The sequence below is a fragment of the Haliotis asinina genome, chromosome 15 (genome assembly GCF_037392515.1).
Source record: "Haliotis asinina isolate JCU_RB_2024 chromosome 15, JCU_Hal_asi_v2, whole genome shotgun sequence".
In the NCBI taxonomy this organism is placed as follows: domain Eukaryota; kingdom Metazoa; phylum Mollusca; class Gastropoda; order Lepetellida; family Haliotidae; genus Haliotis; species Haliotis asinina.
The window spans coordinates 51743258-51757841 of NC_090294.1; the positions used below are offsets into that span (position 1 = coordinate 51743258).

Consider the following 14584-nt stretch of genomic DNA (forward strand, 5'->3'; position numbering starts at 1 on the left):
CGTTCCGTGGTTGGTGGGACTGTGGGTGTGGTTGAGACACCTGTCACCGTCCCAGTAGGTACAAATGTTATTGACGGAAACGTCAACGTCGTTGGAGGAGGCGTTGGTTTGAGCAGTGGAACGGTGACTGTCCCAGCTACTACGAGTGTTATTGATGGGAACGTCAACGTCATCGGTGGAGCAGGTTATAGCCTTCCATCAGGGTTGTCTGTTGACGGTGACGTTAACATCGTCAGTGGAACATCGGCAGGAGCAAACATGTTTGTTGATGCGGCTCTTCCCGCCAACAGCGGAGTTTACTATGGTGATGGGGTCGACATATCCAGCCCTGACGTATCTGATAAGTGTAAGTGCAATGGAGTGGTTATCAACGTTTGTCTGAACGTGTCGCATTTCAAAGTATGTTTCGGAAAATTATGCTCTGTTCAATTCGTGTATGGTGTTAGACATTGCTCTTATACTCCAACAACTCTTCAGTCAAATGTATTTTTCAAACTATATTGTTAGTGACACCCATTGGCTGTGTAGCTATATCTTAACGGGCAAACCATGCACAGTAACTAACAATATACCTCCATCTGTTGAAACCCCACACGAAAGTCGCAGACGTCTATACATGTATTTGATTTATGCCTTGAATGATTGGTGAATATGTGTTTTGTTACTGTTTCAGATGTGGTCGGCTAAGTTGAAGTGGAATTTTGTCCCTTTCAAGAGTAAGGTCTTAGTTGTTAACAGAGTTGTTTGTTTGTTTATTGTTTTACTATGCTCTCACCGTCATGACAACAGTATGACGGCAGTTTGTATTCAAGTCAACAATTCAATGATTCAAATCAATAGCATCATTTTTCGAAATATGGATACAACTATGTAAATATCACCCGATTCCGTTAGTCGCCTCTAGTGATAAGCATTGGTAGCTGAAGAAAGCATCTGAGGCGGGTCTTCAAATTCGTATTTATGGAAATCCATAAACAGTCTCTAATATACAAGCATATGCCATGCTATTTCTGCCTCTATGTGCGATGTGTGTGTCAAAGAGAAGCTCGACTTGTTGTGAGTGTATGTTTCCCGTTACATGGAAATATGTGTTTTACTTTCAGTCTATACAGATTCTTCCATCAGTTGAAGTTGTACAATTGTATTTTTGTGCATATTTGTCTCCTTCGTCCACGTGACCAATTGCAATAAAATTATTTACCCTTAATTGTTCGTCTAAATACTTGATCATATACAGCCAAAAGCTTCATAGCGAGGTTCAGTCATGCAGTAAATTATTACATCGACCAAGTCCTGCGACCTCACCACCTCCCCCTTTGTAACCGCCAGAGTGGAATGTTACAATACGACAAGGCTCGAGCCCTCACAGCTCGTGCAACAGGTGTCTGTCTCGCTAATGCAAACCTCAGTGTCATTCACTGGCCTACAAATCAGTTCATCTGAACCCGGTTGAGCATCTGTTTGGACAAACTTTATGAACGTGTCCATTAATGTCACCAGCGTCCACAGACAGGGCTGTGGGGTAGCCTAGTGGTTAAAGCGTGAACTCGTCACGCCTGGTTGGTTCCCCACATGGGTACAATGTGTGAAGGCAAATTCTTGTGTCCCTCGTGATTTTGGAATATTGAACAAAGCGGAGTTAAGTCATGCTCATTCACTCCCCAGACACTTGCAGGACTTGCCAACGCTGTGCAGGAGGGATGGTGAAGAATTCGAAAAGCATAAATCAAGGCACATGTAGGTCACCTGCATCACCTGCATCAAGGTAGATGCAGGTCACTTGTATCACCTCTATCAAGGTACATGTAGGTGACCTGTATCACCGGTATCGAGGCACATGCAGGTCAATGGTATGAAGGTACATGTAGGTCACCCGTGCCAAGGCATATGTAGGCCAGCTGTATCAAGGTACATGCAGTTACCTGTATCTAGGTATATGTAGGTCACCTGTATCAAGGAACATTTACGTCACCTGTATCTAGGTATATGTAGGTCACCTGTATCTAGTTATACGTAGGCCACCTGTATCAAGGTACATGCAGTTACCTGTACATGCATGTGGTTGTAATACTGGCAAGTATATGATTGCTGGAAGAAATGAGTGCCAATAGATACATTAAACAGAATTTCCTGGAGGTGCGGCCTTTTTCCCATAGAAGGAAAACAACCAAGAATTCCTCTTAGAATCTAATAAATAAATAAATAATAATACGGATGTTTATAAAGTGCCAGTGTCCACCCACGAATGCATGCTCATGGCGCTCAAGTAGAAAAGAAGAGTCACTGGAAGGCTTTAGTGCAGAAAAAAAGTCTTAAGATTTTTCTTGAAAGAATCTATAGTTTCAGAGAGTTTTATGTGGAGTGGCAAAGAGTTCCATAGGAGTGGAGCAACGTGTTGGAAACTTTTCTTTCCGTAGGAAGTGAGGCGAGCTGGGGGAACTATCAGTAGATACTGATTCTGAGAGCGGAGAGCCCTGACGGGACATACTTGGTTAACAGGGGCGATAGATATGAAGAAGCAAGATTGTTGAGACACTTGTAGATGATGCACAGGACTTTGAACTCTGTCTGGTATGGAACAGGGAGCCAGTGTAAAGATTTTAGCACAGGAGATATATGGTCATATTTAGAAGATAAGGAAATACTTCTGGCTGCCGTATTCTGAGCCTTCTGGAGTATTCGTATGTGTTTTTTAGAGAGACCAGTGAGGTGGCTATTGCAATAGTCAAGGCGGGAAACAAAGAGACATCTAACTAGAGTATGTGCACTCTGCTTGGTGATGTACTTCCTGAATGTTCCGATGGTACGAAGATGTTGGTAGCTGATCTTACACAGATGTTCAACTTGTGAGGACATGGATAGATCCGATTGCAACTACACTCCGAGATCCTTGACCTGTCTTGAGGGAGAGATACAAACAGAGGCAATCTTCATTAAAATTAATATTAACTCATGCGAGATACTCGTGTCCTGTGTAAAGTATCAAGTTGTTGTGTAAATCAAACGTTTTAGTTGCTTTGTAGTCCTAGGTTGTATAACTTCCAGCCATGTTTTTAATATATAACAACAAGAACGTGTAGTAAACTCATCTGTAAACTATTCCAGTAGTTTTCCCATGGATGTGGTCTTCCATTTCCTGCAGTCACCCTGAGTATGAATATGAAATTATGTATATTGAATGTAATTGAAGATGAGTTCCTGTTTTTGTTGGTATGTTCTTGCTATTAACACACTCTCTACCGTAATATCACCCTACAAATAATAATTCATGAAAATGTCTTTTGTTAATGAACACAAATAAAACAAACATTAAAAATACTTGGTCTGTATATCCATGATGCTTTTTCACATAGAAACAATGCTTACAAACATTGTCCCTGTGTCTCATCAGTACTACAGGCCCGGTGGACACTTCAGTACTGGATTATAAGAGTGAATGAGTGTGTGAGTGTGTGGATATTCCAGCAATATCACAGGACGCTAGAAAACCCGGGTCTTTGGCGTGAACACCATAACCGCTAGGCTACCCCACCGCCCTTGAAATGTAAGAGATTTGATTTGATCTGCATACGGAAAGAGAATATTCTGAGATAGGGATAACCTGTGAATACGTGAACAAATTCGTGACTGACACACGTTTTCTTCCCAGCACAAACACTGTCTTTGAATGGGGGATTACTATTTTGTCTGTTGTCTATCACACATACATAGCAACATTGAAGCGAATGACGACGATCTGTAAATACGAAAGTCCGGACCAGAAAAAAACCCCAAAAAACATAAAAACAAAACAAAAACAAAAACAGTAATTGACGCAGTTAGGATACGATGATATGCGTCAAGCACACCAGCGAGACTGACCACCCGATTAACTCACACCCGAATCTTCACGGACAGTGGGAACGCTGGATGACCCATCGATGCAAAGTGTACGGCGTACACACTTCGCAAACTGTTGTTTAAATGTGATGCGAGGAACAAATCACATGTCACTAGAAGCGAATGTTCCGCAAACAGTTTCACACAACTAGGAACTGCTCTTTGTGAATCCGGTAAGCGTGTGTGATAGCCTGTAGCAGACAGTTTCACACAACTAGGAACTGCTCTTTGTGAATCCGGTAAACGTGTGTGATAGCCTGTAGCAGACAGTTTCATCAAATAACTTTTGGGTCTGTTTCGTATTTACAACAACCCTCACACATCTTCACATCTCTGTCACGGCCCATGCTTTCGTCTTTGTTTGCATTTAAACATGTCAAAACAATTTATAACTAACAGCAAAAATTCTATTCTAGTTGCAAGACTTGTTCTTCCACTTGAAGAAATTACGTGTTAAGCGAAGCTAAAATAACTACCTTCCCACGTCCACCAAACATCAGTCACCGCCCGTCAGTTGTCACGTACAAACACCTGACCATTAATGCGATTTGTCACACGTCACTGACCGTGACACGGACGCTGAGATTGACCCCGACAAGTTGCTGGATCAATTATGTCTTTAAACCTGACATAACCCCAACTCCTCCTGTGTCCACCCCTGTGTTTGATCATACTAACTCAATATGATATAAAAACCTGGTGGCGCTTAATCATTCATTGCAAGTAATGTTTGATGAATCTCTCTTTATCATGTCAAAACTATGTCAAAACCATACCATGGGAACATAGATGAGAAATGGTCCCCATCAATGAACAATGCTTCGGGTGGCTGGGAACGTTGTCGCTGGCATTATCGGATCCGCTCCTCACCATATCATTGCCAGTGTTGTCTGGTGTCGATTGTGTATAGCTGGGCTATAGATGAGTACGGCATTACACAGCCAACACCCACGAACCCCTGACCCCAACTGACCCCAACAGGACATTATTTATGGCACACGCGTGTAGACCACACCTCAATCAAGTTACTCCTGTTGTTCTTCAATCATGACAACGTGAGTGATGCTGTCTTCTGACAGATCTCTTGACCAATCTCTGATGGATGAGCTGCATTTATCGCCTTCACATCACTATATTAATGCTGGTTTGCTGTGATTTCACCAGAAATACAGTTTCAACGGTTTCAAGTACTGACAGGTAATTCTGACCATTTGGACTTGTATCGTATGATTCATGTATATTTCAGTTGAACAACTGACTTTTCCTTGTATGTACTTGTGACGGGAGGCAAAATACGCGCATCTTTTAGTCAACACCTGTTCTCTATATGACAATGTGCACATACCCAAAGTACACCCAAATACAAAAGGTATCTTATAATTTAAGCAGGTTATCGCGACACTTTCTGGTCCATTTATCACATGACTGTGTAGACTCTTTACCATGTCAACGCACATTTAATGTGCAAGCAGTTTCGGGAGATAACTGAAGCTAGTCATTCTATGGTGTTGACTTTATACATTTTGTTGAACAATCTTCTCCTATAGCCCCACAATATATATTTTAGTTGTTCTTTTTCTTTGAAGGTCACAAAATGCCACTCAGGTTTGTTTGCGCCTTCCTCCTTGCCATGTCCTGCTCCATCACATCGGCGACATTCCATGTGCCGTTTTTCGCAAGACCCTTTCCCTTCACACCCTTCCCAATGGCAATGCCTTATGGAGGTTTTGGTGGAGGTCCTGGGTTTCTCAGGACGATATTGCCTAACGTCGTCGGTGGCTACGGCTTTGACGGATCAGTCGGTGTTGGTGTTGGGGGAGGAGTTGGTGTAGGGACTGCGACAGTTGCTGCGTCCGTTGACGGCAACGTGAATGTAGTTGGAGGATCTCCAGCAGGAGTCAGTGTTATTGGTGGGGCGACTGTTCCTGCCTCCAGCGTCATGTACTATGGAGATGGTGTCGACATCTCTCGCCCAGACGTATCGGATACCTGTACGTATCTAATTATAGTGTATTTAAATTCGGGCACAATGCGTTGTACGACTGGAAGTATATGTAGGTAAATCTGTTTGTTGAAAATTTTAATATTTAGGAATTGTGATGCAAAATAGACCAGACAGCTTAGGATTGACATTCTATGATTATAATGAATTCAATAGTAAACGTTGATTGTCACTATCCCGTCTTACTTTGGACATATGTAATTTTCATTTGGAAAGTTATTTATAAAATATCCCCGTCGGCAGTATTTCTGCCATGTTGTGATGACAACAAGTGATAAAGTATACATTTGTGTATTGTGCAAGGTCTTGCCCATTCATCAAGTACTGGTTCATTGTTTGCAGTCTCATACCGCTCTCATCAGTAATCAAGCTGCTATATGGCACCAAGATCTAAGGGAGCTCTTCTTTTGTATTTCAGACCTGATCGGCTGATTATACTTGATGACACCAGTCATGACGAGTCCAGCTCGCGTGACGAGACGTGGCGAGAATATAAAGTACATGATAGTCCACAGAGTAACTCCGCCATATTGCGAGAGACAATCTAGGGCGAGGGCGAGAATGTATGTTTATCTGGAGATATATACTTAACAGTCAGCTCTACGTAATTGTTTGTTCTGTGGAAAGTTTATACATTTACAGTGTATGTTTACTTTAATTGTTCCTGTCTAACACCGATGAAAATGGTTTATTGCTGTTGTGTTGTTCAATTTTGTCTCCAATGAAAAATTACAAATTGAATATAATTGTTGTCATGACATCTGCGTCTGTTGTCTTCATTCTTCTATCGCCGTCATAGTCAATATGGTCATTCTAAAGAGTGCAGAAATACAGTTTTGGAAAACTATACTGCGAAAATATCCCGAAAATATCTCGAAAGCTTACAAGTAAGAAAGCAAACGAAATATATATCTCAGAAGGTAGAAGTCAGTGTCTCCCACTCTCTCAGTGCATATCTCGGCATTTTATACCCTGTAAACAGAATGTGGATATATTACAACACGTGCTATTCAAACATAGTTCGCCATGCATGCTCCAGGTACTTGTTGATATTAAATAATACTACCTTTGGTCAAACTCAGCTGCGGATGAGAAACTTTCCAATGTAAAATGTGCCTGGACATTTCACTGGAAAATACACTTGAAAGCAGATTCTACTCTATTTTATTTTCACAAGTTAATTAATAATAGAATTTCTTTCGAAAACCTAGAGATCCCACAGAGCTGACACCAAATCTTAGTCTCGAGTGAGGTACAGTGGGGCACCCAGTGGTCCCTGATTTCACTCAGAGAACCGAAGAGGGATGCAAAATGCTTTTGAGTTTATTAACATTCAGTCGTTTTCACTGTCGCACCTTATTATACAATAGACCTACTTCAAGGCATATGTACAGTGTCCCGCCATTGTACTGTATGACACGAACTGATGGGCAGGTGAAGCGATAGATCCTTACTCGACAGTGGATGAAATAAACAAGACCAGGATAGGCGATGGTAGTGCCAAATATTCTAGTTATACACCAAGTACTATTTTGTATGTGATCAGTCTAAAATCGTTTAAATAACTTTTTGCAATTGTTTCATTCAGTGTTTTTGTTTTCTCTGCCAGTTTACATAACGTATGTGAACATTATCTTATTGCTTTTCTCTAAAAAGCCCTATTATATCAAGTGCGTGCTTGGAGAGATTTGTTGACAATGTGCATGTCATACCCCCATCAGACGTCCATCACTAGTTTGTCAAAATGACCGCTGAGTTATCTTTATGCGGTATTATTTGTTTGATTGCCATGATTAGAAGCTGGAGAGCAATAAGAGGGTAAGATTCGTTATGGATAACAACTTCTTTATTACATATGATGCGACGTTTCGGTATGGATCCTTATACCGTTGTCAAGCAAGAGTGGAGTGATACAGCACAGAACAGACTTATATACATGGACAGGGATAAAGCAATAACAACGTGTGGGTATGGATCAAAGGCGGGGGATTAACAACAACAACAATGGGTGGTAGTAATGATGAGACAATAAGAGGAAGCCAATAGTGGCTGCAGCTGTAACAAAGTATACATGGCTGATCGGGTAATTAATAATGATGGCTGGTGAGCTCGAGCTCTAATCTGTTATTTTTATCAGTTCATTGTATGCAGTTGGGATCAGATATCCCTGATCTCTGTTGATTGAGGGTTTGTGTCTCCTGATTTGAACTGCTTCTGCCAGTTTTCTTTGGGTGAAGTCCTTGTGGTTTTGGGATAATATCTCTACATTGTCCCAAATTATGCTGTGATTATATGTGTATATAGCAGATTTTCGGTCTGATTTGGTTGTAGATGATAAGTGTTCTTTGATTCTGATGTTTACCGGCCGGAAGGTTTCACCTACATATGCCTCACAGTCGCAGCTGCAGTCGCAGTTGATTTTGTAGACGACACCTTTTGGTAGCTGATGTTGTTTAGAGGTGTTCCTGCCTTTCGCTTTGAGCTTTATGCGGTATTTCTGAACAAATAACCATTCTATCAGATATTTCTTTAAAACTATGAAATGTATTCATGCAGAAACAAAACTTTTTAACTTTATTTACATTCTCTGTGACCCATGCTTGCCATAAAAGGTGACTATGCTTGTCGTAAGAGGCGACTAACGGGATCGGGTTGTCAGACTAGCTGACTTGGTTGACACATGTCATCGGTTCCCCATTGCGCAGATCGATGCTCATGTTGTTGATCACTGGATTGTCTGGTCCAGATTCGATTATTTACAGACCGTCGCCATATAGCTGGAATATTGCTGAGTGCGACGTAAAACTAAACTCACTCACTCACTCACATTCTCTGTGGGGAAGAAGTGCACACTTTGCCCTTGTCAGTAACACTCAAGAGACACGCGACTGTCGTCACATAGACGCATCACTTCAAAATCAGTATGATCAAGCCGGGCATCCACTTGACTTTAAACGTGAAAGTAATCATCGAGCGTCCATTCCAAACATGGTTTATGCTGTTGTAGTCTTCACACAGGCTTAAATGATACCGGTTTCACACAAGTATTCCCAAGAGTCGTTGTAGGTCACATGTTAAGGCTGGTCTTCCAGACTGTAAGTATCTTCACTTTTCTTCTGTATGGCAGCATAACACTGAGGATCAGTGCGTGAGTATATTGGTAAAGTCGTGAAAACACGACGCTTGTAACAGTGAATTACGATACCGTTATGATAGTTCGCTCGATCAAATCATTAACATGGCTGCTGCATCACCTGGTGGTGACGTAGATTCACCAAGTGATGACTTGTACTCATCTGTTGCTGCATATATTTGTAATGACTTAGATTCTGCTGTTTTTGCATCACCAAGTGATGACTGTCACCACAACGACACAACTACCTCTTACATATATCCCCTACACAACATCAGCGGAAAGATTAAAAGAATGATTGAAACAGAAGTCACAAAACTGAGAACAAGTTTCTAGAGTCACGTGCTTTACATTCTGCCCGACAGATGCTACCACACTGTGCTACGATAAAAGGCTTACACAGAATCTTGAAATCATTTACTTAGGCACGAGTGTTGACACTGATCCTTGAAGAAGGATTGGTAATTTCAATATAACCAAACTATCATATAACAAGACGATTCTTTATTTCCCATATTTTACATCATTTTGATGGCAACACATACAGAACGAAACAAACAAAACACGTGCCGCTTACACAGACCGAGGTTTACAACTTCGTCAGTTTCTTGAAAACAAGACAATCACAACGGTTGCGTCTTTCACATTCAGGTTTCATGACGGGCTATTTTATCAAGGAGTAGTCTTGAAGGGGATTCTTGTGTCTCCTGTGGGTTATGGTCATCCTATAATATCTGTAATAACGAAAGAAATTGTGGTTGATAAATCGTTCTTCTATACGTTAAGGAGCACGAACCTCTTCATGTTAAAAACACATTGACAGTCTTATGTCACTGATAATCGAATCTTTGTTTCCAAATGTAAAGCTACATGTCTTGATTTGGTACGTGTTTGTCCTAACTAGAAAACACAATAAACATGTCAGACATTGAGAGGCGCAAAGGAGGTTCCAACTGGTTATGTAAAAAAGATATAACGTTGTTGAGACGTTACTGTAATCAGTAGACTTCTCCAAATAACTTGTGTTGTGGCTGGACACTATGTGTAAGTAAAACCACGGTGTTATACTTAAACAGTGAATCAGTAGATGCACAACAACGACGTCGTGTGACACATGGAAGATACAGAAGAACGTTCAGACTTACACTGATCAGGTGTGTCCGGACCGTCACCAACGTAGATTACTTGAGAAGACCCTTGACCCAAACCTCCCCCGACAACGTTAATGTCCATTCCTCCGTCGACGACGTTGATGCCTCCAGAGACAACTCCACCACCAAGGACGCCACCACCCATTGTGTGAACGCCACCTCCGCCAATAACTGTAGGTAAGCCCATTCCGATACCTCGCGATGCACCAAGATGGAGAGGCATCGGGTGTCGCAGGGGAGGGTACATGGGGAACGGTAGTCGCATTGGGAAACGTCGTGACAGGAAGGGAAGATATGCCGTGGTGGTTGCCAGGAAGCAAAAGACAAGTAGGATTGTGGATCGGGTGGCCATTTTTAGGCTAGAGTACAAAAATATAATATTTTATTAGTCATCTTTCTTTAAAATTGAATTACAGATTGGATCATGTTTTTGACATTTCCAGGACTTCACGTCTAATCACCTCGATCAGCAGATTGATGTTTCTTTGACGTTGTATCAAGGAATTATCTTGCAAGGACTAAAAGCGGCTTTTATGACCTATTGTAAATATTTGCATACATGTCAATTTCCTGTTTGTCGTATTAGAATATGAGACAAAGCGAGTAATGTGTAGATGTATAATGTATAAGGTTGATTATTTAGATTCAATCATAATGTACTGAACAGACACTACACAAGCTCAAAGACGGACTGAATGTAGTTTTACGCCGCGTTTAGCAATATTCTAGCAGTATCACGGCTGTGGACACAACACAGACCTTCACATACAATGCCCAACACATCCACAGAGTACTACTGAACAATTATGTGTACATTTAACTGTACTGTACGTTGGAACACGACGACAGAATGTCTGTCAGTGGATACTTACGGTGCAGGCTGTGTGGACTGACGACACATTCATGATGGCCAGACATTTATATAGCAATAGTAACAGTGGCCTGGTCATCCATCAATTGGTCAGTAGTCACGAAGTCAGCCTCAAGACACGAGGTTCAGACTGTCATCGCGAATGTCTGTGTGTGAAGCAAAATTCCTCCATTAAACTGACGGGTATTAATCGATGTAGTTGTCAGCATGGCAGGTTGAACACTGCCAGTAGTTAGAATTAGGTAACTGGGTCGTTGGGGCTTTGTTTGGTTGGTGAGTGAAGTAGTTTAGTTTCACAATATTCTAGTCATATGATGGACACTTGTGAATAATCGAGTCTGGACTAGACTATGTAGCGGTCAGCAGAATTAGCATCGGGATACGATGACATGTGTCAACGAAGTGAGAGAGTCTGACCACCCGATCCCGTTAATCGCCTCTTACGACATGTATGGGTTGAAGAGGACGAATTGTAACTTTGATCCGAGTCCCTCGGATAGTGAGTGCGTGGGTGGGCATTGAAGTAAGTTAGCAAGAGTGTAAGACAATTTGACACTGTTTTGATAAGTTCGTTTCTCTTTCAGTATTAATGCTGTGCCAGCAAAGGATGTGACATGAGCAGGGAGTCGAACCTACAACCGTTGGTCCTTGGTACTCAAAAGGGACATAGCTCTGTATCGTATCGCCGCACCACAATATGACACAGAACATCACGTCCATCTGTACTGTAAGAAGGATTTCTGGGTTTTCTATCGTCACTGTTCGTATAGTATTCAGTGTATAACTGAGCACATTGATAGGTCAGTATTTTTAAAATGCATGCTCCTCATTAGCACTTATTAATTGGATGGTTCATTGTTTGAATATAAGACAAATCTATCTCTGTTATAATGCCTTTTACCGACTGACTATTACATATTTTCTGTACGTTTTCTGTTAACTTTCTGTTACACACTCTCTGTTACAATTTCTGGTGAAGGAGGGTGGTGTAGTAGTCAAGGCGTCTGAACAGTGAGGACCGGGTTCAGGTTTCATGTCTCCTTCTGACCCAAATGTCCCAAACAAAGGCATATCCCCCAACTAATACTGTTATAGATATTAAAGTACTGATTTTACTGGATGATTTGCTGTTGTAAAGACACAGCATGCTGAATTAAAGAGGATGAGCCTGAATGATGTATGGATCATTGGATGCGTTCTCTCTTGGAAAGAAATACAATTTAAAACAGTCTATTGCGACGCGGCGCGGTGGTGTATGAGTGTTGTTGTGTGCTTTACTATGATGTTGTGGGGGCTGGATGTGTAACTGTGTATATTTCTGACACTGCTGTGTATGGCGGCAGATTGAGATACAAGTTGACCTCCCTTATAGAGTCACCTTTGCGTCACGCGTTTAGTAAAAGTCCCGGGCAACAAAAAGACAGAACTTCCTGACAAGCTGTATGACAAACTTCCTGACAAACTGTATGACAAACTTCCTGACAAACTTCCTGACAAACTTCCTGACAAACTTCCTGACAAACTGTATGACAAACTTCCTGACAAGCTGTATGACAAACTGTATGACAAACTGTATGACAAACTTCCTGACAAGCTGTATGACAAACTGTATGACAAACTGTATGACAAACTATATGACAAACTGTATGACAAACTTCCTGACAAGCTGTATGACAAACTGTAAAAAACTGTATGACAAACTGTATGACAAGCTGTATGACAAACTGTATGACAAACTGTATGACAAACTTCCTGACAAGCTGTATGACAAACTATATGACAAACTGTATGACAAACTGTATGACAAGCTATATGACAAACTGTATGACAAACTGTATGACAAACTGTATGACAAACTGTATGACAAACTTCCTGACAAGCTGTAGGACAAACTATATGACAAACTGTATGACAAGCTGTATGACAAACTATATGACAAACTGTATGACAAACTGTATGACAAGCTGTATGACACTCATATAAAAAAGATGATATATCAACACACAACTCAAACATTGCAGTCTTCGGTGACCAATCCTTGTAATATCTACTATGTGTTTGCATTTAGCGTCCAGGGGAATATGTTTCGTCGGATAATGGAGGCTGGGTATTTTGGTCACTTGTTAGCGTTATATAGTTGCAACTAAACAAATGTACAGATTTGAACGTGTAGCTTCATGCAAAACATTTTGAATGCTCTTTAACATTGGTATGATCATCAAATATATGACTTGATGAAGATTAACAATTAGGAAGGATGCAATACATCACCAAATAAAGTCCCCAGCCTAACTCATTCCTGATATAACTGAATCAAAACATTATATCTACCTGTTCATATGGTAATAATTGTTTAATGCCTTGGGCTTGCCCTAAATGTAGTTACACATTTGTGTCCGAAATATACCTATGCCTTTGTCTATGCGGGATACTGCTGTAACAAAAATACAGACTGTGTATACTCACTCACACCATGCTGTAACAGATGCTAGTCATCACTGTCAGGAAATTGAACCACCGACCCCGATCCCACCCATCCACCCATAGTCACTCATTAGTGTAGATGGGATGGTATGATGGTATGTCTCCCGCAACATTGTGGCTGCCTGACAACACATCGAACGTCACGCCTGTTTAATCGGAGGATATCATATTGTGCTGACAGTGACATGCATTACAACAAGTCAACGCCTGAACAAAATATTGAGAGTAAGGATGACGTGACCGAAATGCACATACACTAGAGAACCAGACATATATGTACTCTCCATACATACGTTTGTGTATTATGTTTTCCATGGTTATATAAGGACGTATAGTCACTAATTACATAAGATATTTTTATTTCTAGTTCTGCTTGATGTGTTGCAGGGGGTGAAAGGTCAACATACATTCTGTATTGCTCAGACATAGCGTTCTGTAACAGCCCAACCTCATGCTGTCGTGTTGAAAACGAAGTCACAGAGCATCGTCTCAAGCATGAGTGACTTCCTCGCAACCCAGTTCACAACAATATTCTGGAAATATTAAACTATTTTAATCTTACACTGAAGTGAGTTTAGTCGAGGCCTATCTCGAAACATTTTAGGAATATTTTCAATGAATGTGCAATGGACATTAGGATTTAAAACTAACGACACAGGGGCTTCTGGCAATGAGCAAAATATGCTGCCTACTGCCTACCAGGCTTTTCAAAACACCAAATACATAGAATACATACTACATACATTTAATACACACAACGTATCTGTGTGTGATGGGCTCATTATGTATGAAAACTATACCAAACAGCGAAAGAAACGCAACCCTGTTTTTGTCAATGCGGTTGTGTGACAATTTACGAAAATGCGACAGCGATGTTGATCCCATGTTATATATATATTCACATTACAGTATCAAGGATATGCGTGTTAGTATATCGACACTTTTCAGGCTTGTTCTGCCCTTGGTTACAGTCAAATTTTTAAATAGAACGCTTAATTTCGTTTGTTTTGCTGTTCAGTGTACTGCTATTTCCCGTCATCCCTGAGAAAGAAAATGTATGACGT

The 14584-nt window shown here is 41.0% G+C and overlaps 1 protein-coding gene and 1 long non-coding RNA gene across 2 annotated transcripts; one reads left to right on the plus strand and one right to left on the minus strand.

The window, feature by feature from the left end:
- The first annotated feature begins 4759 nt into the window (after positions 1-4759).
- LOC137266330 (uncharacterized) lies at positions 4760-6641 on the plus strand. Its single transcript, XM_067801816.1, has 3 exons — positions 4760-5076; positions 5466-5870; positions 6300-6641. The coding sequence occupies exons 2-3, from the start codon at positions 5474-5476 to the stop codon at positions 6311-6313; spliced, it is 411 nt and encodes a 136-aa protein (XP_067657917.1). The 5' UTR covers positions 4760-5076; positions 5466-5473; the 3' UTR covers positions 6314-6641.
- A 2862-nt stretch (positions 6642-9503) lies between these two features.
- Positions 9504-13632, minus strand: LOC137265747 (uncharacterized). Its single transcript, XR_010954940.1, has 4 exons — positions 13503-13632; positions 11038-11182; positions 10160-10524; positions 9504-9748 (listed from the first exon to the last, which is right to left on the minus strand). It is a non-coding gene; the product is annotated as an uncharacterized lncRNA (long non-coding RNA).
- Positions 13633-14584: the final 952 nt, after the last annotated feature.